General features: G+C 29.9%; 1 protein-coding gene, 1 long non-coding RNA gene and 1 pseudogene across 2 annotated transcripts; 1 reads left to right on the top strand and 2 right to left on the bottom strand.

Annotated features, from left to right (window-relative positions):
* The first annotated feature begins 7,453 nt into the window (after nt 1–7,453).
* LOC114389501 (NAC domain-containing protein 2-like) lies at nt 7,454–10,048 on the top strand. Its single transcript, XM_028350188.1, has 3 exons — nt 7,454–7,792; nt 8,103–8,398; nt 9,011–10,048. The coding sequence occupies exons 1-3, from the start codon at nt 7,627–7,629 to the stop codon at nt 9,638–9,640; spliced, it is 1,092 nt and encodes a 363-aa protein (XP_028205989.1). The 5' UTR covers nt 7,454–7,626; the 3' UTR covers nt 9,641–10,048.
* Nucleotides 10,049–12,050: 2,002 nt separating this feature from the next.
* LOC114389193 lies at nt 12,051–15,372 on the bottom strand. Its single transcript, XR_003661720.1, has 5 exons — nt 13,835–15,372; nt 13,625–13,747; nt 13,463–13,551; nt 13,000–13,377; nt 12,051–12,311 (listed from the first exon to the last, which is right to left on the bottom strand). It is a non-coding gene; the product is annotated as an uncharacterized LOC114389193 (long non-coding RNA).
* Nucleotides 15,373–16,579: 1,207 nt separating this feature from the next.
* LOC114389528 lies at nt 16,580–17,100 on the bottom strand (annotated as a pseudogene).
* Nucleotides 17,101–21,450: the final 4,350 nt, after the last annotated feature.

The raw sequence follows: 21,450 nt of genomic DNA on the forward strand, positions 1-21,450 counted from the left end.
TATAAAATAAAAGCTTCTCACGATCAAATCAACTAGCTGAATAAAAAGATCTTAACCCATTAATTAGCAAACACCCACAAACAAATTAAATTCATTCTTAATTTTGACCTATTCGACACTCACTGACTTGATTTTTGATACATAAATTTTGAGCATGTGACTGCCTTTTACAAGATTTAAATATTTTTTTCTCTATAATTGCATTTCTTTTCAATTGATCCTTGGCGTGAAATCTCGCTAACCCATTTATGTGATAAATGAGGTGTCTCCTTTTTATCCATGATGTGCATATTTGTTTGGTTAGCGGGAGGTTCTTGAATTTGGTCCACTCTCTATGTAAAAGAAAGAAAAAACTCAGGAAAAATTAGGGTGTATATGGTTTGTATTTTCATTTTCAGTTCTTATTTTTTGTTTTCAAACTGTTTTTATTTTCAAAATATTAGAATTCTAAAAAGTTTGACTTCTTATTTTCTGTTTTCAAGAAATATAAATACTCAAAATTTATTATATATTGACTTTTTTTCTTCTTGTATTTTCATTTTCACCGTAATTTCATTTTACCCGAAATAAGTTTTTTGTTCTCAACTGAAAACACGAATTTATTATTTTTATTTTCTAGTTGTTTCCAGTTTTCATTTTCACTAAAAATGTTTTCAGAAATTCAACTAAACACATTTTCATCACCGTTTTTTATTTTCAGTGAAAATGAAAACAAAAAACAATCAAACCAAACAGTCCCTTAAGTTCTTGAAATTCTTCATCCTAGTTTTCAAAAAAAAAAAATCGTGTTTTTAGGTATTATGTGTTGGTATTTATCTGCATAATGCATATTGTGCACCACATGCATTTATTTGTTGATCGACTACATAATGCATATTGTGAATTGCATAAGTTTTTTTTTTTGGTTGACTGCATAATGCATACTGAGTTCGATACCTTCTAAGTTTAAACAGGGTTAGCCAAAATTTCACGGAAGAGCCAAAATGAAAAACTAATTACAATGAATCAAAAGACTATTTAAACCTTAAATAATATTAAAATTATATATTTAATTATTATAAAAGTTTACAAATTTATTATACACACTAGTTTATACTCTTGGTATATGTACTATTTTCACATACCTTCGCATAGCGAAGAATCTCTGGATAATGGGGTACGAAGTTTTTTATATCTATTATCTAAACGAAAATTCGTGCCCCATTTGGATAAAAGAATAAAGTTACATTGCAATAGTTTGAGGTTAGGCACGATGCATTATTCGTTACAGCAATGGAATCTTCTCGCAAAGAATTATCTCACTAATTTTTTAATAAGTGATTAAGATTTTTTACAATTCTGAATCCAACTAAAAAACTTATATTATGTAATTATTACTCATTTGCTTGTTGTAAGAGCTACGTCAGATAATTCTCTTTTTCTTTTGTTCACAATTTTATTGTTGTATAATAGCACTATGTAATTCGAAAACAGAAAGTAAGAACACTGCTAGCTGCAAAGTCACTTTGACAAGGGATAAGTGCGATTCTTTATTTGGATTAGGTAAGGTGCACGTGGAAAACTACATGAGTGTGGCAGGTCAAGATTTTTATGGAACAAAATACCAATAATTTCAAATTGGAACGGTGCCCATTTATATATGTCCCTTGACTAGTTTGGGGCATATAATTTTCAGAATGTAATCAGTCAAACTTTCTAACAAACTCAGTGTTTCATCCAATGAATTCTTTTCAAGTTGCCAGAAGTCGTGTAGGGATGGAAAAGAAGGGAGAGAACGAATCAGGTTTAATTTGAGGCGTTTGATCTATATCCAGAATTTAAATTAAGTGTTATTTTTGTGTGTTTAATCATTCAAGAGAAGTGAAAATTGAGAAATTTTAAGTGTGTTTAATCTCATACTGAACCTTAATATTATAATCATCAGAGCAGTTCGTGAAATACCTCAAGAATATTACGAAAAGTTAAAGATTCTAATTACGTACTATAATTATATCTAAAAAAATTGCCTCCATTTAGGAAAAAATAATTTCTTATGTTATATATTCTTTTAAAAATTGAAGACACTATTCACACTCATAAATGATAATGAATATGATATTGAGACGATAAAAATAATTTAATATCAATCAGGATGTCAATTTTATTTCTTTTATATGATTTTTTTCTTTTCTTTTTATTTATTTTCATAAGAATAATATATCTTTCTTTTGGTCTAGACTTCACGTATCCATGGGAGACAATTCTATTTTATCTATAAAAAAATTATTATGAGTATCACTCAAAAGATATAAAAATTTGACCTTTAACATCCAAGTTCAATAACATCATATGATTTATGTAATTGATCCCATGCACACAGTAGACATGATCTTATTGTTTATTTTTTTTAGAAGAAAATTACATTCCTACTTTTTGTAATTTAAAAAATTCAAGAAGATATTACTTATTATTTTTAAATATATATTTACTTTTATTTAATTTTTGAATATTTTATACACTTAAAATAACTCAGAAGAATTAAAATAAATAATGAAGGCCGTTTTAAAATTAAAAGTCTTGACATAAATGATGATATTTCTTAATTCTTGTGTTACTTTTAAAATAGACATATAAAAAGTAAATCAATGCTAATGTTATCTCTTAAAATTAATAGATAAAGAAGTAACGAAAATAATAAGTCACTTGTGACTTTATGAGTTATTTAATGACTTGTCTTTTTTCTTGTCTGCTTATACATTGGATTGCAACTTTACAAGCCAGCATGGACACTAAGGAAACCGACAAACAACTTATATGCAATTAAAGTTTTAAGCAAATCTCATTCTTATGGCCCACACAAAGTTGAAACTTTAGAATGGTCGTACTTGCTAGCTCGCATATTATGAGTTCTATCAACTCCAATTCTTTTTAGATAAAGAGAATGTAGTGTAGATTTTGCTATCTTTTCCACCATATTTCATGCATTCAATTATTATTTCAACAAACTACAAACTGTTTAGCTCGTTGCTATCTTCTTTAATAAAAACTAATTTAATTGATATTTACTTATTCTAGCAACTATAAGCATCTATAATATTATTTTTTAATTTATATGAATCAAAGATGAGTACAAGAGAATTTATAACAAGTTAAGTACAAGAGAATTTACTTAATCAATTACTTTAAACTTCCTTAGTTAAGTATCTATAGTTAAATATAGATATATCTATTTATACGAGCAAACTAGCTAATAGTTGAATATTTAAAATTTTGAATCAAAGAATATTCAACTAGATCGATTCTTTGACATTCCTTTGAATAATGTAAACAAGACATTATTTTTTATTATTTTTCTTTTGTCGTGTAGTTCTTTTTTCTTCTTTGTGAACGAAAAAATAATGTTACCGGACTACACAGGGGAAGAAAACCCAACAAGCTAGGGCTTCTGTGTATCCGCCAATATATAAAAATGAAACATGTAGTGTAAGGAACATTTTCGGTCACTACAAACCTTATAAATCCAATATTCTTAATCAATAGTTTTTTTTTTTTTTGCATGTATATAATTTTCTTACCCTTTCTTTATCTTTAGCAAGAAGGTTACCCACATATAATATATTCCCTTTATTAAATTCTACAATATTATCCAATTTAACGTGGGATTCTACTATAATAATTCATTTTTTAATAAAGAAAAGCGAGATTCTACTATTAATTTAATTTACAATATTATCCATTTTTTGTCTTTGATATTTATTCACATTGTTTTCTTATTATTTATCACATTTTTGAACAAACAAGCATGAAAACTAAACAGATGATTTTCTCACGTTCCATCGAAGAGTGAGAAAGGAAAAGAAAAAATGTGAAGGGTTCAATTACACCTTGCTTTTTTTTCTTCTACTTTTTTTTCAATTCTATTTGAATTCTAGAATGAAATTCCTTAATTATTGAAGGAAATGCTCAGAAATATATTTTTGTATGATTAAATTCTATGAAATAATATTAAAATGATATAAAGTCTATATATATATATATACAATGTAATGTGAACATATCAGTTCTATTTTTATTGTGAATGAAACTTATGAAAGCAATGGTCCTTTTAGAAATCAAAATCCAAGCATTAGGTGCTTCTTCTGACCTCAGAGCTGACACAATAGTCCAATAGTGAAACAAACGTGTACACTCAAAAATACCCATAATAGTAGGGAGACAGCTTAGTTCGAACAAAAGTATCTTTGAAGAATAATTATATTGATTCAAAGAGTTGTGGATAACCATGAACATTTTTTAAAAATACATTTGAACATAATTACATTTTGAAAGTGTTAATTTATCTCAAGTTATTTTGAAAGTATTTTAGGAAAATATAAAAAATAACCATGGTTCACTTTATATATATATATATATATATCCACTAAAATAAACAAAAGAATATTAAGAGACTAATATAACTATATAAATTTATTTTTAAAAACATAATAAATTTTAAGTAATTTTTGTATAACATGACAATATGCTGTCATTATCCAATGATTATAATTCAATTCACAATACATGTTATAGAAAAAAAAAGTTCAATTTCCACGAAACACATCATTTGCCAGGCTAACAATATTTTAATGGAACCAAGAGATAGATGGTACATATATACAATAATTAACTTTGTTGATTTTAGCTGAAGATACTAGGTTATGAAATTAAAGGAACTGGGGGATAAGATAGTTAAAGTGTTATACAAAGGAGAAACTAGGTCATGCAAACCAGCTCTGAGATTAAATTCGAACTTGCATTAGATTTGATTTTATATATTACTTATTTAATTTATTGAATAAGTAAGAATAAGTTTTTTTTTTTTTTTGTAATGTATTGTAGTATTTGTTAAGTATGTGTAGAGAGTTATTTTTGCTATGTCTCTTAATAACGAAAAATTTATAAACTTGCCATTAAAAATATATGTTTAGCTAAAAAAATTTAAACTTTAGGTCAGTCAATAAAACATAATAAATTAGTGTATTTAAGTATATAATAATAATAATAATAATAACTATTTAAAGTCTTTTTTTATATTATGATATTAGTGTGAAATATCTACTAATTTTACTTAGAACTAATCTCTGTTGAAAAATATGACTAATTATTTTCAGTGAAATCTCTCTTTTTAATTTTTTTTTTATCCATAAAACTCGAACTCAAAACTTAACTTAAAGGACTAAATCTAAAATCTCTTAAATTAAGGACTATTTAAACTTGTTAGTTAGCTTATTTAGAATAAGAAAGTTTACTTATATTATCTAAAAGTATTTTATTATAAAATCAGCTTTTCAATAGACTTTTAGATGATATCAGACTTTAAAAAGAGGAAGGTGTGGTATCAAGTAAATAAACTATATTCAAATCATAGATTTGAAAAATCCTAATTAGGGAATTTCCATTCTTAACAATTAGGAAAAAAAATATATTGAGAAACATCACTTTAATTTATCCACAACGAGATCATGATGTGTATGTAATTTTTGTGCATCACAATTTGAACAATACAGTAATTAATTTAAAGTCGTGCGCATGTAAAACAATTTAATGAAAAAGACAATTATTTCAGTAATCTCTTTATTTTAAGGATTAATTTTGTATTTTCCACTATAAAAATATCTTACGAAATATCTTACTTCTATAAAAAAAAAAAAAACATAATAATTTGAGCAATAGTAAAACTTTCCTTTCTAATTAAGCAAACCATTGAACAGTCAACCAAGTAGTTTTTTTAGACCACATGAAACCACTCACGTTATTTTTTGAGTTTATGGGGATATGTGGCATTCAAATAAAAGTGACAACAATATAGCAATCACAAAATTGGATTATACCATTTTAGTTCCATGCCATCTGGACCAATTCATTTGGTTCTGCTTGAATAATGTCGTTTTCGTTAATTTAAGATTTTGATGGAATATACATGAATAGTATCTTCTTATTTGCATCTTCAATTCATTCTGCTTAGCTTGTAGATCTTGCTGCAAATATAGCCAATATTTTTGTTATGAAAATTAAAGAAAAAACATGCACACACTTTTGTTTGGGCGGTTAACTGGATTCATGTAAGGCATCCAATTGATAATACTGGAAGGGTTCCAACAACAACAAAAAAAAAGTTGGTCAATGGTCAAAAAATTATATGACAAAAATCTTGATCTGGTATGCTTTCATTTTCTAACATTTTTTAATCCAAATCATCTAATAAAACAAATTTTATGAAAACGGATTTCCCTCTCAAGAGAGTAGAATGTTTTATCTAATTAAAGAAGATGAAGTATATAAATAATTATTGATTAAAAAATTAATTAATTTTTACAAGTATTAATTAGTTCAAAGTTTATTATATATGTATTTAATTACTATAACTAGTATTTTATTTATAATTATTGTATATGTACAGCATAAATGTTTTCGATATATAATAAATTAAAATTATTTTATTATATTCTTTTAATGGTTCAAATTAGTCTAAAAATGTAAAAATATCATTTAATTTAATTTAAATTTGAAGGCAATAATATAATTATTAAAATAATAAATTATAATTCGAAGATAATAACCATATTGTCTTAATTATTTTTTCCCTCTATTTATTTATTTTATTAGCTTTCGTCCCATTATTTATATAGGGTTCAATTAGGTCTCGTAGTTTTACTATAAACAAATTAAAGACGTATTTTTTTCTGTAAAAAAAGACATATTTTTATATAAGAAATTATATTTTCATGTTATACATATTCTTAAAGCTGAATTATGCATCTCATTTCTTACCTTTATGATATATTAAATAATTATTTGATATAAAGTTCTAAGAAAATTCAGTTAAATAATTTTTTCTATACAATCTAACCGATTTCCAATCCAACCAACTAGATTGACCGATGTGATATAATTATCTAAACTATAGTACATATGTTTCAATTGCATTTAATTAATAATTACAGTATTCAAACTTAATGTTAATGAAATCAATTTTATCCTACTTTATAATAAACGGTTCTGAGTAGCCAGCTATGTGCGCCACCATTTCCAAAGAATCACTGCATAGAGGAGGCGCGACCCACCAATCATTTCTACCTTGAGTTTGGTGGACACGTGTCACAAGCTTATGTCAATGATGATTATGTCACTAACCCGCCACTATCACGAAAACAACCCTCATTTTAAAGAGGTCATAGATTTGCTAGAAACGACAAAATAGAAGTGTGACTTTATGTGATACACAAGCCAATAGGGTTCATTGGTGTGCCAAAGTGTCCCTCTTTCTCTCTCTATCTAGCTTTAGCCAGCCAACCAAGACATTACTTTCTCTCTCTAAAAAAATGGGCCCTACTTTGGAAAATCTTGAAGCTGCTTTTCCTTGTCCTTCATCGGCTTGGCCTAATCTCTTTCCCCACTTGAGGACAAATTCCCACAGCATAAAAGGCCTTACCCTCTTCATACCCTCAAAAAACTTTCAATCATATCATATCCCTCAAGGTTTGGCTTGTGCCTTTGTGTGCTCATTTTTCACTAAACACCAACCCAAACCTTATACACAAACATTCTTAATTTTGATATTTTTGTTTATATATTCTAGGTTTTTGTTAATTAATTATATTAAGCATCATGGGAACCCCACAATCCAATAACTTGCCACCAGGGTTTAGGTTCCACCCTACAGATGAAGAGCTCATTCTTCACTACCTAAGGAAGAAGGTTGCCTCCATTCCTTTGCCAGTTGCCATCATTGCTGAGGTTGATATCTACAAGTTTGATCCATGGGAGCTACCAGGTTTGTCTATATATGTTTAAATAAGATCTATATTATTTTTTATCTAGAAAATTTAAGGATTTTGATATAATTATTTTTAGAAAGATTGAACACACTAGAAAGTTTTTCAATAATAGTATATTAAAATCCTTGAATTTTCTATGATTTTTTCTGTGATATCATAGAATTTCTCATGAGATATACCATGTCAAGTCAGGTTGACGTGTGTTATTCGTGTGCACTAGAAGAGTTTTAATTTTCTTTTCTTCTTTTTTTGTGGTGTGTGATGTGGAAGATTGATGTTTTTTTGTTTGTTGTGGTTCTTCAACAGCTAAGGCCGCGTTTGGGGAGAAAGAGTGGTACTTCTTCAGTCCTAGAGACCGGAAGTACCCAAATGGAGCGAGGCCAAACAGGGCAGCAGCTTCAGGGTATTGGAAGGCCACAGGCACTGATAAGAACATAGTGGCATCACTGGCAGGAGGAGTGAGGGAGCACTTTGGTGTGAAGAAGGCTTTGGTGTTCTACAAAGGAAAACCCCCAAAGGGTGTCAAAACCAATTGGATCATGCATGAATATCGCCTTGTTGACACCAATAGACCCATTAGGATCAAAGACACCTCCATGAGGGTGAGTTCCCCCACACTACACTTAATTAACAACATTTACATGACCCTCATAAAAAACTAAAGAATATATAAAATTCTATCATGGATCTGATTCTCAACTTTTTTTGAAGTTTAATAGTATATTTTAAGTTTTGATAAGTTGTATTTATAAACAGTGTTAATAATTTCTCATTCTATTATATTACTCTGAAAGATCTGATTCATGAAAAGTGAACAATTTGTTTTAAAGAATAAAATAAGTAATCTTATTTGTTAATGAAAAGATTAACACATGGATAATAAATTATACATATGTTAAAATACCACTTTTTTAATTTATCAATCACTAGAATTTTTTACCCACTTTAAAAGATCGAGGCCAATCCTATTTCAAGATAATATTCTTCATCACCTAATTAAGACTTTCGATATATTGTTTTGAAAAATGCTTTTTATAGATAAAGCATTACAACTTTTGTTACTTTTTTATTCTCTACTCTTTTTTTTTTTCATTTTGAAGGAATATTTTCCATGTGTATGAGAAAAGAATAATAATAGGTGAATACATATATGCATGAATTAATGATTCAATATTTAAATTACAAATTATGTATTCTTTTGTTTGTTTGTTTAGTTGGATGACTGGGTTCTATGCCGGATATACAAGAAGTTCAAGCATGCTGTATCTCCAACCACAGAGGCAGCATCAACACTGCAAGTGATCAATGAGCAATTAGATCAAGCAGTGGTAGAAGAAGAGGAGCAAATCAAAGACACCCTTTTACCAATTTTGAAGAATAACAACACTTTTGTCCCTCCTCCACAAGCCACAATACTCATGTCTCAGAAATCCTTATCCTTCTCAAATCTCTTGGATGCCACAGACTACTCCATGCTTAGCACCATCTTATCTGAGAACCACTCCAATAATTACCCTACTCCAAGTGAAACCAGCTTATTCAATAATTGTGAGAATCTGGATCAGGAAATTACCCCCCAAAACTACTACATCAACGATACTAATAGTATTAATAATAATAGCTACTTGTTTCAGAAGAACCCTTCCAACATGGAAAACATTGCTAGGCCAAAACGCCACCTTCCAAACATGGATCATGAGGACAACATGTTATTATACCCTTTAAAGAAATATCATAGTTCCTCTTGCAATTTCCCCAACACCAACCTCCAAAACCAGAATCCACAATGGAACTTCATGTTCAAGCAGCCACTCATGAGTCCTCAATATCTTCAATTTCAGTGATAAATAGCAAACAATTATACGAGTCACATAAAGAAAAGAAGAAAAAAAGGTTAGGGAGAAAATAAAAATGAAAAAAAAAGGTGAAATATCTACAAGATGAATGTGCTACATGGTATCCACATCAACCTTTTCACTACGTAAGGATTAGCACACAGAAAGATAGCATTTTTTTTCTTTTTCTTTTATGTTGAAAAATGATGAAAAGAGACTTCATTGGATCATGAACTATTACGGAATCACAGAAAAATCGTGTACAAATAAAAATGTTAATTTGTACGTGTTGGGTTGGGAAATCAGTTTTAATTGTCTGTACTTTAATTTTTAGACTTGGGATTGGTTGTATTATGATATTATTACATTCTTTTTTGGGAATGGCTTTAAATTTTATTTGGATTTGCATTGTCACCATTTGCCATTTATATGTACAACAGTGCACCTTTTTCAGTATGTTTTATAACCATTCTGCGGCATTACTTTATTGAATTTACGATGAACATATAGATTAAAAATATATATATAAGAATGGGTACGTATATAAGAATACATATCTCTATACATCTAAAAAAAAGAATACATATATATATCTCTACTTAAAAAGAAAATACATATAAACATTCAATATCAAGAGTCCAATAATTAATCAAATATATTAGAAACGGAGCAAGAATTAAAATTAAATAGTTTCTATGTATTCATAATAGTTTTTATTTTATTCTTTTCAACTGCTACATATATATTGATCAAATCATCAAAACATTGAGTTTGCGGTTGTGGTTGATTTAATGAGTATTTTATAAAAGTAGTGTGATTTTATTTGCGATATTTTATCACAAAAAATATAATAAAGTAAATATCAGCCTTTCGTTTTCGTATATTTAATTTATATATATATATATATATATATATATATATATATATTCAAATATATTAGATAATATCTATACTGTACACACACAATTTTCATTTTTTTTTTTTTGTTTATAGATTGATGTGTTGAATAGAAAGCATTGTTTCTTTCTATTGTCTGTTTTAGTTATATAGTATGTGACTTACCAAATCCCCAAAATTAGTTGGCGCCTAGGTATGACACCCGCATATGTGGAATTCCAAATGATTAAATTAATGGTTTTTTGCACATTAGGTTTTTTTTTGTACAGGTGAATTAATAATATATATATATATATATATATATATATATATATATATATATATATATATATATATTATGCGTTAAGTGTATGTAATAAAAAGTTAAGGAAATAAAAAATATATAATAAATAAATTTTCTATTAACGATATATAACAAATTATTTATTTTCTAACAAAACTTTTTATTTTAAACCTTTTTATCTTATGCAACAGCCAACAGGTGGATTTAAATAGAAATTAACTCACCTTAACCGTAAATAATAAACATGTAGAAGTAAAGTAATACATGAATAGTGTATTTCCAAGTTGAAATAATTAACAAATAACGATTAAAATATACTAATATTATTATGACCATGAGAATGGAATATCGCCATAGTTTAGTTGAATTGGTTGATTGATCTGTGTGGGTAAATTATTGCAAATTTATAATATATGTTTTTGATTTTTAAATGTAAAGAAAAGCCTATGAGGATGTGGCGCTCTATATGTGTGCATCAACATCAATGATTAATTAGTTATAGGATAAATAGTTTTTTTTTATCCTTATAGAACGCTCACAAATTTATCTTCAAAAGATAAAAATTCAAATTTTAATCTCTGAAAGTGAAAAAAAAATACAACAAATTCATCAATTCTTTAACTTCTGTTCGTTACCGTTAATAAAAAAATTCTATGAGGCACAGATGAACAAAAATATCACAAAAATGATTGTCAACATAATCATCTTCGATTAACTCTCCAAAAGTGAGCCATAGGGATTGATTTGTCATGTAATTTTTTTTATTTTTTACTTATTGGACTCATTTTTTTCCTTGCCTTTTCTTCTTCCCCTACTCTTGGAACGCGCTCTCTCTGAGGAAGGACTTTCAGAACACACTCTCTTTGAGGAAGAACGACGCCTATTTTCTGGCGACAACCACCATAATTGTCGTGTAGGAGGTTCGCATTTTGGTCATTGAAGATAAGCTTTTCTACATCGGTTATTCGACCCATTCTACATCGGTTTTCACCCATCTTAAATAAAGGTGTTGTAAAATATGGTGTACTTTACAACGTCGGTTTTCCACCCGTCTTAGTATATCAGTGTTTCTAAGATGGTTATTTGGATAACCGATCTAGAAACTGCGTCACTTTCTACATCGGCTATGCGTATAACCGTCTTAAAAATTGAATATTGTGTTTGCCTTTCTAGATTGGTTATTGAATAACCGTCTTAGTAGATGTTCTATACTAAGACGATTTTTTTGCATAACCGACTTAGAATTATTTTTTTTTTGTTTTTTTTTTGTGCTATCATAGCTTCTACTATTGGTTTTACCTCAGTCTATCAATACAAAATATTTGGAGGAATACAAAGTATGATAAATACAAACTAGCTAATAAAAGTAATTCAGAAAATGTCAACAAATATCAAATGAAGATTTAATTCACCTTTGTCAGAAAATGTCCTATTTATTTGAAGCAAAGCTTGCAATCTTAGGCACATAATGAATCCAAATAAGTGAAAGCCTGGCTCGCCCTGCAAGCAACAAGAAAAATATGAAGCTCTACAGAATCAAAATGAATAAGCCGGGAAAACAAAAAGGAAAATATACATGATGTCAGTCGAAAGGAACTACTATGATCTTGCCACTTGCTAGTGGTATAACATATTATATTATGGTGTGTAATACTATGAATGCCATGACATTTAATAAGTACATAACTACAAAGAGCCTAATTCATGAAAAGCTTTAGGGGAGGCATCATAATCATATATATAACATGATTAGATAAAATAAAATGATAATTAAGTAACTTCAATGCTAGTTGATTATTTATAATGCCAAGAAGCATCATTTTCCTAGTGATTGTCATAGATTTGCAGTTCGTGAAAAGTTGAGATCTCATTAACTTCCAAGCAGGTTTCACTTCATGAAAAACAAATTCCTTATACCTTTCAAACAATCATAGATCAACAAAATCACACAAACCACCACCACCTAATCTATCCACCACTACTCCAGATCTAGAGTGGCACAAGGAACATGATGCAACATTGACATATCTCTATAGTCACACAAACACCCTTCACACACCAATATGAATCAATCAAGAGCCCCCCTATCCCAATCTCAAAAAGAAACACATCCATGATCATTCACAACATTCAAATACAACAAATCAAAAGAAAACGGTGAGATTAAATTAAAGAGAACAAGACATACCCCACTTGCAATGACAACTCCAGCAACAACAGGAATAAGGGCACTAGAGGTAACCCAAGCCTCTCTCTTGAGGGTGATATGAGTGAGTCGAGCAACCAAAAAATCTACAACAAGGGACAAGCATAGTAGGGAGAAAGTGAAAATTCCATTGAGGTAGTGTCATATGATCTCATTCACATTGATTCAAATGCTATATACAAGTATCTTAGCATCATCTGAAAGCTAAGAAGCCAACTACATAATAAAAGCTTCAAATAAATTATTAATAACATGGCGCAAGCTTTGATTTAAATCATTTCAATTGAGTAGCATTAGAAATTGGACTTGTCCAAAGATGTTGCAGCATGTCCCTCGCTTGCATTCTTCCAAACTCGACATCTATATCATGTTGACAGGATCAGTAAGTATCTGGAAAGACAGCAGGCAAAACAAATAATAGTCTCTCTAAACACAAATCAAGCACCTGAATGTCGGTAACTCCATACAAGTGAAGCTTCCCTTTCTTTAAAATATGATCGAGGTGTTTTTTCCGTGAAGTAATAAAAAAACATACTGCAAGCATAGGATCATCAATGTAACTCAATATTGTGAAGGAGAAAAGCAATAAAAAACATCAAATAAGCACCTTCACACTGTCAACCATTTCCATATTCAGTTGTTCTGGCATTGTTGTCATCCATTCTCCCTTTGAAGGGTTTAAAAACATCTCATTCTCTGCTGCTAGCCAGATGTCATATTCTTTGATGTTCTGTAATAGCGATAAGTTAAAATTGGATCAAGTATGGATTATTTTTACATTTCTTTGATGAGGAACCAATAGCTATGGTTTCCTTACTGTTTGAGAAAATGGCAATGATAAGTAATCGGTCCAACTCAAGGATTCCCCATGCTGATCTTGAAGTTTCTTAAGCTTCAATGCTTCATATTTTCCTCCTGAGAATCAACAAAAGTAGAACCAAAAGCTAATCAGGAAATTAGGGCACACGTTTCAATCTCATGATATGCCACGATCAGAGATTATTCAAAAACTTTGGTAAGTGGGAGCACGAAATCCATATGTATCTGCCATGAGTGTGATGTTGGCCACTCTTTTCATGGCTCATAGTCATATATAGCTAGTGTAGAAAGGACATAACCCTATCATTACTAGCCAATTGTCCCTAAGAAAAATTCAAAATGTTTGTAACATAGTTGAAAAGAATCATAATGGTAACAAGAAAATGATTTTCTACTTTTAGTCTTTAGACTAGGCCACTAGGAGTAGGAGTCTTGTGCATAACTACTAAATACTAATTGACCAAAACAAAATGAGATTAGTTGTAGGACACAAAAAAATCTACGGTGAAGTTAAGGAATGAAAAGTGCAGTTTTGCCTTCACAAAAAAATAGACAAAAAGAGAATAATCAACAAACAAGGTTAACAGAATACCAACGATATTGTTGTAGCGGACAAAATAAGGCTTTTTTCACAATATTGTAGACTAAAGTTTGATTTTGGATGAAAGAAACATCTGATTCTATCCCACGGATAATAAAATAATAAGGTTAATAGAATAAATATAACATAATTTGGATAAGAGGTCTATTTTATCAAATTTGTTGGATAAAAAAATGTAAAAGGACATGTTTGGGTCTTATTCCTGCAATGGTTGCACTTCTCCACCTTGTAACAGATTTGTTAAGTACATGTACATCCAAAAACAAGGAAAGAAAATCCTTGTATTGTAGGAAAATTCTTCAAGACCTCACTATTCTTTATAACTAAATGCCAACATGAGGTAAAGAAGGCATGTGCATTGTCTAAAACCATTGTTATGCCTCTACTCAAAAGCTTAAGCTTTTAGAAGAGTTGGTTCTAGACAACTGTTATTACACAAAAACAATCAATATATAAAACATTTTTCATCAAGTAAGATTACAAAAATAAAATTTGGAAAAGTCTCAAACCAAGTCAATTCACAAGCATAGCACCATAACTTAATTCTCAACTCTGAAGCAGCCATTAAGCACATGGCATCATTACATGGAGATTGATTATTTCCTATATAAAAAGAGAAGAAAAAAAGAAAAAGGAAAAAAGAAAATATTACAAAGGGAAAGAATTAATGGTCTAGACTCCTTGCAACAGGAACTAAAGTGAAGGCACACCAAAAAACAAATGCATACCTGAGGATACTTGTTTTCTTCCTTAAAGCTAGTAGATTTGTGTACAGTTTTATACCACCAAGGGGCCCATAAGCCATCTATTGGTTTTGGACCTGCTTCTCAATTGGAAAATTGACATTAAATGCCACATTATTATGATGTTGAAGTTGTACCTAAACATCCAACAAATCATAACCATAATAATCCTATTTAATAAGCATCACAACAGAAAAATACAGGATAACACAAAACCACTTCACTGGTTCATCCAAGGCTGGCCAAGAATAAAACAAATAAATATTTTTTATTAGTTTTTATAAAGAAAAAAGGCTCCATATATTGAAAAAAAAAACATCATATGTTTGCAAAGATGTCTAAAATATAACTCTCATTTAATTTTTTTTTTAAAATATCTTAAAGTTTGTTTTAAGCCTTATTTATTATTGGACCAGTCCTCTGTTCATCTAACTCGCAACCCCATCAAACAGTCTATGCTACCACTACAAGTGGGACCCATACATAGATGCTACTAGCCGCAAAGTCCGTAGAAGCAATTCAAACTAAGAATTGGAGCTCGTCCTCATTGCGATTCCAACTGAGAATTGAAGCTTGAGTTTTTGTGAACAGAGCTACAATTTTTACATTAATTATACATCCAATGTTTTTTCCCTTTAATAAACATATAAATCCAACTAAAAGGGGATCTCAATTTAACTACTTGATTAGCAGAATATTTTACCTATAAATATTCAGAACTTAATTCATTAGGGAGACAATGCTAAGAATCCTTCAACTGCTGGAAAATATTGAGCCCTGAAGTGCGAATTCTTGATATCAGGGGTTCAACTTGCATAACCTAGCAATCAAAGACAGAGGAAGTAGTGAGAACTTGACAAGCAATCAACATGCAAAAATCAAACCATGAACGTCCATGAGATGCAGGCACAACAAAAGAACTACTATACATTCTTCTAGGCCAGGTGGCAACCCAACTCAAGCAAAGATACTTGCATGTTTCTCACTTCTAACCTGATCACATCACACTAAGGTGGAGACACAAGAAACAACAACCTTTTTGGAAGGACTAACTAAGTTCATTGAGTTGCAGTAAAAAATAAACTTAATCTTTTGAAGATGTTCAATAAAATGACAAATGTACGCATTTTCCAAGATAACAATCATTTATTTCTCCAAACAAAATGTTAGAAATGATGATTCAGGATCATGACCAAAAAAAAAAGAAACATGATGAAAATTGAAATAATAGAACACAAATCCATATTTGATAAAAGTTGCAACATTTTGGAAGTCAAAAGCAAGCTACATGTTATCACATGCACTACCACCATCACATCTTCTCTATTTACACTAGATAGTATTAATGTACCATCATGTCTTCTGAATCATTAGGATCCTGAACCACAAAAAAAATGTATTAAATTGAGGAAACGGAAACGTTACCGTTTAAGGGTAGTGGTTTGCAATCGAAACCACAACCACATTAGGGGCTCTCGAGGAAATTCTCGACACCAAAATAAGCGGAAGTGATTCGAATAGAGAAGTAAATATTGTTCCCCTGACGAGAGACCTCGATGATGTTGAGCCAAAGGAGCAAGATTTTGACGGTGACACCTTTGAGATTATAAAGCCTGCCCTTGGAGATGACACCCGTGATGGTGGATTTGTACTTGAGCATGTAGGACTCTATGTCGAAGCTTCACGCTTCTTGGAAATACGCTGTGAACTCGCTGTTGTCTCTGTTAAGCGAATACCCTATGGCTCCCTTGGGAAGAAGACCCACCGGGAACCTATACTCCATCAGAACATCATAGGCTGATAGCTTATGCGATTGGCTTAACGCGCATGATGTTGTCAAAGACACCATCAGGATCCATAGGAATCTAATTGAAGACATCATCGCTTCTCTCTCTGGCGTGAGGGAGACAGCAGAGGCCTTGGGAGTGAGACGAGCTTCGCCTTAGGGTTGTTGCTGGCTGCGTTTTGTACGTTTTATTAATTCAAAGGAAAATGAAATAAATAAAATAATTAAAAAATTTATAACTTCAATCAAAGGCAATTTTTAAAAACCATAGTAGTTAGGTTGACTAACAAAGACGATTTTTATAAAACTGTCTTCGTAACATTCACATCGAAGGCGGTTTTATAAAAACTGTTGTAGCTGGATTAAAAAAGTTTACTTTATTTTCAAAAATGCCACTGTATCATTTATTATATTGATTTTTATATAACCGATGCAGATATGACGACGTAAAAAGGAACTTTTCTAGTAGTGAGATGAAGGTTCCGAGAGTCCTTCCTCAAAGAAAATGTGTTGAGTGCGAGAAGAAGAAAAGGTAAGGAAGAGAAAGCGCATTCCGAGAGTGCGGGAAGAAAAAAAAGCAAGTAAAAAAAAATGAGTCCAACAAGTGAAAATTTAAAACTTTACATGACAATTTCGTCCCTATGACTCACTTTTGGATAACCAATAAAAAAAATGGTCATATTAGTAATTATTTTTGTGACATTTTTGTTCCTCTATGTCATGTGGACTCTTTTATTAATGTTAACGGATGAAAGTTAAGGAATGAATAAATTTGTCATACTTTTTTATTTTCGGTAACTAAAATTTGAATTTTTATCTTTTCGAGATGAATTTATTAATACTTTACATATTTATGAACAAAAATAACTATTTATCCTAAATTATATATTTAGTTATCTACTATATAATCATGTATTAAGTCTCTTGTTTGATATTTAAAAGATATTTAATTAAGGTTACATCATGCATGATGATGAGAACCATTAGGACCCGTCTACTGATAAAAGATTTGAGATAATATAATGAGATTCTAGATTTATATTTCAGCGCGACCATTACCATTGTACATAACAAAAAAAAAAAAATCATGCATGACGGGTAATCCTTAAGTATCTCGCTAATGCTACACTTTCTTGAATCTTTCATGTGTTTAAAGCGAACTTTGATTCCTTTGGTTAACATGAAGGAACAAGGACGAAGAATGTGACAAACACTCGTGTCTCGTATACATATAGTAAAGAGAAGGACTGAAGGAGACAACACTTCCACGAATATATACATGTTCACATTAGTATATATAGCTATTATTTGTTGGTTAAAAGTATGTTTAAGAAAGAATTTTTATATCCATATCGGACCATATATAGTGTTTGCTATATTTACATTATTTAGCATACAGTTATAGTATAACTGGTAGTATCAAATATCAATTCAATTATTAAGTTATAACTATTTACCATGTTAATCCTTCTTACCGATTTTGATAAAATCAAACAACAATAATCAAAATTTTGGATTAGCTGTAAAAAGATTATTCTTGTAATTGATTATATTATTAATTGATAATCTAAATAAATTTTATATTTTTTGTCAAGAAAATAAATTTTATAATTGAATATATATCATATATATGTTAGATGAAAGGTAATTTTTAGATTATCTATTTCATTTAAGTTATCCAGAAAATTTCCTTTTATATGAAAATTACAAATAAAAACATAAGTTATTTTAATAGTTTGTTTTGTATTCAAAGTAAGATTTAATTATTCACTGTTCTCTTTTCAAACATTAATTAATTAGGTGAGAAACAATAAGTAAAAAAAAGAGGTGATTAATTTCAAAAATATTAAAGATATTTTTGGAATGGCTTAAATAATATAAAACAAAGAATTTTTATTTTAGTCCTTTATATTCTGTTTGTTACAAAAGAAATAGCTCAGGGAAGGGAGAGCTAGGGACGATAGGATTTTGAGTCATTTAGCAGCACCGAAACAGAGTGAAAATACTTGCAAGATGAGTGGGTCTCATGTGCAAAATTTCTACTATGAAATAGTAGTACCACAAAAAATATTTTTTTCTTAGGGGGTGTTTGGTTTGGTTGTTTTCTGTTTTCATTTTCACTGAAAACAGAAAACAGTAAACAGTGATAAAAATGTGTTTGGTTGGATTTCTGAAAACATTTTCAGTGAAAATGAAAACAGGAAACAATCAGAAAATGAAAACAATAAATTTTCGTTTTCAGTGTTTTCAGTTGAGAACAGAAACCTCATTTCGGGTAAAATGAAATTGCGGTGACAATGAATGTAATTTTAAGCAAATATAAAAATACAAAAAGACAAGAAGTCAATATATCATAAATTTTCAGTATTTTTATTTCATGAAAACAGAAAACAAGAAGTCAAACCAAACATGTTTTCAGAATTCTAATCTTTTGAAAATAAAAACAGTTTTCTGAAAATGAAAACAGGAAATGAAAACAGAAAATGAAAATGCAAACCAAACACACCATTATTTTCTCAAACTAAATAAATAAGGCTATGAGTCATATAATCCATAATGTCCCCCACATAATTGATTATGCCATTTAAAGACCATATCGATTCTGTGATCATTATCGGTTATATGATCTCTTGAAACAAAAATAAAATATACAAAATTGACATATAATTAATTATGGCTAGGCCATAATCAATTATATGGTCATGTAAAAAGTTTCAGACACTTGTATAAGTCATATAATTGGATTATAACCTTTCCATAATTGATTATATGCTCACTTTATAAATTCACAGCTCTATATCAATGTCACATAATCGAATATAACATATCCAAAATCAATTATATAGCTATTTTCAAAGTTAAGTTGTGTTTAAAAAAAAAATAAAAAGACAAAAGACATTATCATCATTTCCTACCCCACTAAGCATCATTAACTAATTGTTAAACAAAATCTTGTAAATGTTTGGGTGGCACGATCTTCCTCTTAGGTCTCTCTGTGACATCTCCTCTGCTTGCTTTGTATTCCTTATCAGTTGATAAAAAAAAACTTGAATGAATTCTTATAAAGAGTCACATAGACTGATTTTTTTTGGTAAGTGGAGCAAAGGTTGTATCATATTTCACACCAGCAATAATGCTAAGCCTCATTCGTGTCAAAAAATAACTTCAAGGTATTCATCCTTGCTAAAAAGTTTTGAAACATCAATACCTGTTTCTTCCAATCTCGCAATGTGAAGAACCAATGTTTGAAACTCCACTGAGAAGAAGGGTGTCCATATTTAGTGTACTTGTCGAGAAAGAAAAATGGAATCATCATTGGATTCAGCTGAGTATACCAGCTAGTTTTTTTTTTTTTTTTAAAAAGTATTCTAACTATTTTAGCAAGTTAGATAAGCATCATTACTAGAAAGGAACCTGTGGCATGTGTTTCACTCTAAAGGGGCAGTGCTTTCAACCAAACAGAGGTGTCAAACCCTATATATTGTCATGCCTTTGATCACTCTGGTAAATTTGATGTTATGAGCAAAGATATATAAAACCAACATGTTTGATTCTTTTTGCTTATTAGTTTTTCAGAGGTTATACTGTACTTATTGTTTCTTCTTTGAGCTGCCTTGTTGTTCCATTACTTTAGTGTCCTGGATTTATCATCTTAACTCCTGAGAAACTCAATTTGTTTTTTTATGCTTTTCAGCTCTAGGCATTACTTGCTTATAAGACATCCAGATTGTTGTTGTTGGTGTGAAATATGTCATATTCATTAACATAGCAGTGTGAGCTAAATGTTTCTACATTGTTCTTTAATCTTGATGCCTGTTTATCATAACCCTGTGAATGCTTATATTTGTTGTCATTACTCACGATTCTTTTCAAGGTGGTTTCTCTTGCATAGTTCTTTCCTTTTTGATCTGATGTAGTTTGGCTAGCACCTCATTGTGGTCCTGATGGATGTTTCTGCCGAGAGACATGAACTCCGGGTCATCACTGATGGATGGTGAGGAACCCGAGTCTGAAGAAAATGATCATCATTAGGAAATTAGTGAGGAGGAGGATGAGGAGCATGGTGTGTAGCAGATAGAGCCACCCCTGATTCTCTTTTTTGTGTTGTGGGGTTTTTAGTTTTTCTTGTATTTTAGTCTCATGTTCTCTTTACTTTTAGTTTATGTTTAGACTTTACACTATTGTGATTGTGTTTAGTTTCATGTTGTTTTAGTTTTGGGCTTATTAACTTTTTGGTTCATCATCTTTCATGGATTTTCGATTTTAGTTTCTCATACATTTTTTTAACTGGTTTTGTTCTCTTAAAAATAAATTAATTTCATTTTTAGTTCTTGAAAAAAATCTAAATAACAAGTCAAAAGTGAAATAATTTTATTTTAAGAAATAAAAATGGACAAAAAATTATGAGGGATTAAAAATGGAAATTCACACAGAAAAGGGTCCAAAAGGATAATAAACCCTTTAGTTTAGACTATATTGTGACT

The sequence above is a fragment of the Glycine soja genome, chromosome 16 (assembly GCF_004193775.1).
Source record: "Glycine soja cultivar W05 chromosome 16, ASM419377v2, whole genome shotgun sequence".
In the NCBI taxonomy this organism is placed as follows: Eukaryota; Viridiplantae; Streptophyta; class Magnoliopsida; order Fabales; family Fabaceae; genus Glycine; species Glycine soja.

Excerpts from the sequence above, each read along its gene's own strand:
- LOC114389501 (XM_028350188.1), top strand. The coding sequence starts at position 7,627 with ATGGGAACCCCACAATCCAATAACTTGCCACCAGGGTTTAGGTTCCAC. Across the intron at positions 7,793-8,102 it reads TGATCCATGGGAGCTACCAG|CTAAGGCCGCGTTTGGGGAG; the intron begins GTTTGTCTATAT and ends GTTCTTCAACAG. Across the intron at positions 8,399-9,010 it reads TCAAAGACACCTCCATGAGG|TTGGATGACTGGGTTCTATG; the intron begins GTGAGTTCCCCC and ends TTGTTTGTTTAG.